Source organism: Stegodyphus dumicola, chromosome 10 (assembly GCF_044657685.1).
Source record: "Stegodyphus dumicola isolate Sdum_Otavi_A_Nest chromosome 10, ASM4465768v1".
Classification (NCBI taxonomy): Eukaryota; Metazoa; Arthropoda; class Arachnida; order Araneae; family Eresidae; genus Stegodyphus; species Stegodyphus dumicola.
In genome coordinates, this window is record NC_140777.1 from 27,577,659 (window position 1) to 27,579,576 (window position 1,918).

The 1,918-nt window shown below is 44.5% G+C and overlaps 1 protein-coding gene across 1 annotated transcript; it reads right to left on the bottom strand.

Moving 5' to 3' along the window:
* Positions 1-406: 406 nt before the first annotated feature.
* On the bottom strand, positions 407-1,084 carry LOC146994932 (histone-lysine N-methyltransferase SETMAR-like). The gene has a single exon (XM_085825098.1). It carries the CDS (start codon positions 1,082-1,084, stop codon positions 407-409), a length of 678 nt encoding a protein of 225 aa, XP_085681224.1.
* Positions 1,085-1,918: the final 834 nt, after the last annotated feature.

Sequence of the window (1,918 nt, forward strand, 5' to 3'; positions counted from 1 at the left end):
TCGTTACGTAATTAAAATCGTAAAAACAATTTAGTTAATGAAGATATCAAGTTAATTTGAAAGCATCGTTAAAAGGGATTTCTAAATGGAAATCGCAAAGGCTAAAAGAGCTACGCTTAGATCTCTTACAACAAGATTAATTTCTAAATCGAAGCTCGAATTTTAGAAAAGGAAACAGAAGAAGATGAGTTGGAAGAACTTTTAGAACATATAAATTTGAAATTTAAACAGTTAAAAGAAATAGATTCTGAAATTCAATTACGGATGTTAAAGAAATACAAGGGGTGATCAAATGAAAAGGTACGAAACGACACGGTGGGTACAAATGTAGACTTTATTCAAAATATACACCATAGGCCTGAGCACAACGATCCCACTGATGAACAAATCGCAGGATTCCTTGTTCTCAGAATTCCTGTGGCCGTAACGAGACACAGTCCTTCACATCGTCCTTCAGTACGTCGTCCGAGTTGAAGCGCTTCCCTTTCAGGTGTTTCTTCAGTGGATCAAACACATGGAAATCGCAGGGCGACATGTCCGGACTGTAGGGCGAATGGTCCAACGTCTCCCACTTAAACTTGGCCAGTTCCATGTGTGTGACTCTGGAGACGTGTGGACGCGCGTTATCATGGAGCAACACCACACCCACTGTGAGCAACACCGGTCTTTTGTTCTTGATGGACCTGCGTAGGCGTCGGAGTGTCTCACAGTACACATGGGAGTCAATGGGTTTTCTGTGCTCAAGGAATTCCTCGAGTAGTGGACCTTGAACATCGAAAAAGACGGTGAGCAATACCTTGCCTGCTGACGGCACGCCTTTGAACTTTTTATGGGGAGGTGACGACGCATGCTTCCATCGCATGCTGTCCCACTTTGTCTCTGGCTCGTAGTGATGGCACCAGGTCTCATAACCTGCGACGATCCGCTCCATGAAAGCGGGGTCTTCCTGATACCGAAACCGATGTTGCAGTGCTAGCCCCATATACAGTTCCTTTTGCTGGTCAGTGAGCTCCTTCGGAACCCAAGCGGCACACATCTTCCGATATCGCAACCACAATTGTCCACACGGTTCCATAGCTGACATTCACCTTCACCGCCAACATTCGCAATGTGGCACGCCGATCACTTCTCACTAGGTCGTCACCTTGTCAATGAGATCGCTCGTGATGACAGTGTTTGCCTGGCCTGGTCTCGGGTCATCACTCACACCCTCACGGCCTGCACGAAAACGGGCGCTCCACTTTCTGACAGACTTGTCAGAGACACATTTCTTCCCGTAAACTGTCACCATCCGGCGATGAATAGCTGCCGATTTCGCACCTTCCGCTGTTAGAAATCGGATCACACCTCTCTGCTCCTCAGTCGTCGAATTTTGCAACATGAACGCCATCCTGTCCTCATACGGACTGCCGCATCATTTGGACGCCGCATTTGATAACAGCCTCTGCTCTCTCCTGCGCATGCGGGCGCCCGCGCATACTCCGATCTCAGTCAGAGACTCCAATCGCATCCCGAGATGTCTCGTTACGTTCTCTCATGGCGGAATATGCAAATATTTAACTGTTACGTTTTTACGTCGTTTCGTACCTTTTCATTTGATCACCACTTGTAGAAAACGAAATTATTAAATGTGATGAGTATCATGAAAAATTGATTAATTGCTCATGTAAGTTGAAAGCTGCTATCACTAAATATAAACCAAATAAACAAAGAACGCAACACCAACCTATTAGCTTGTTAAAATTAGAAAAACATTTCGTTAAATTACCGTCGTTAACAATAAGAAGATATGATGTCGATCCTGCCGATTGGCAAAAATTCTGGGATCAGTTTGAATCCCTGCTACACAGAAATGAAGATTTATCTAACGTAGACAAATTTAATTACTTACATTCATATTTAACAGGAGTAGGCGCAA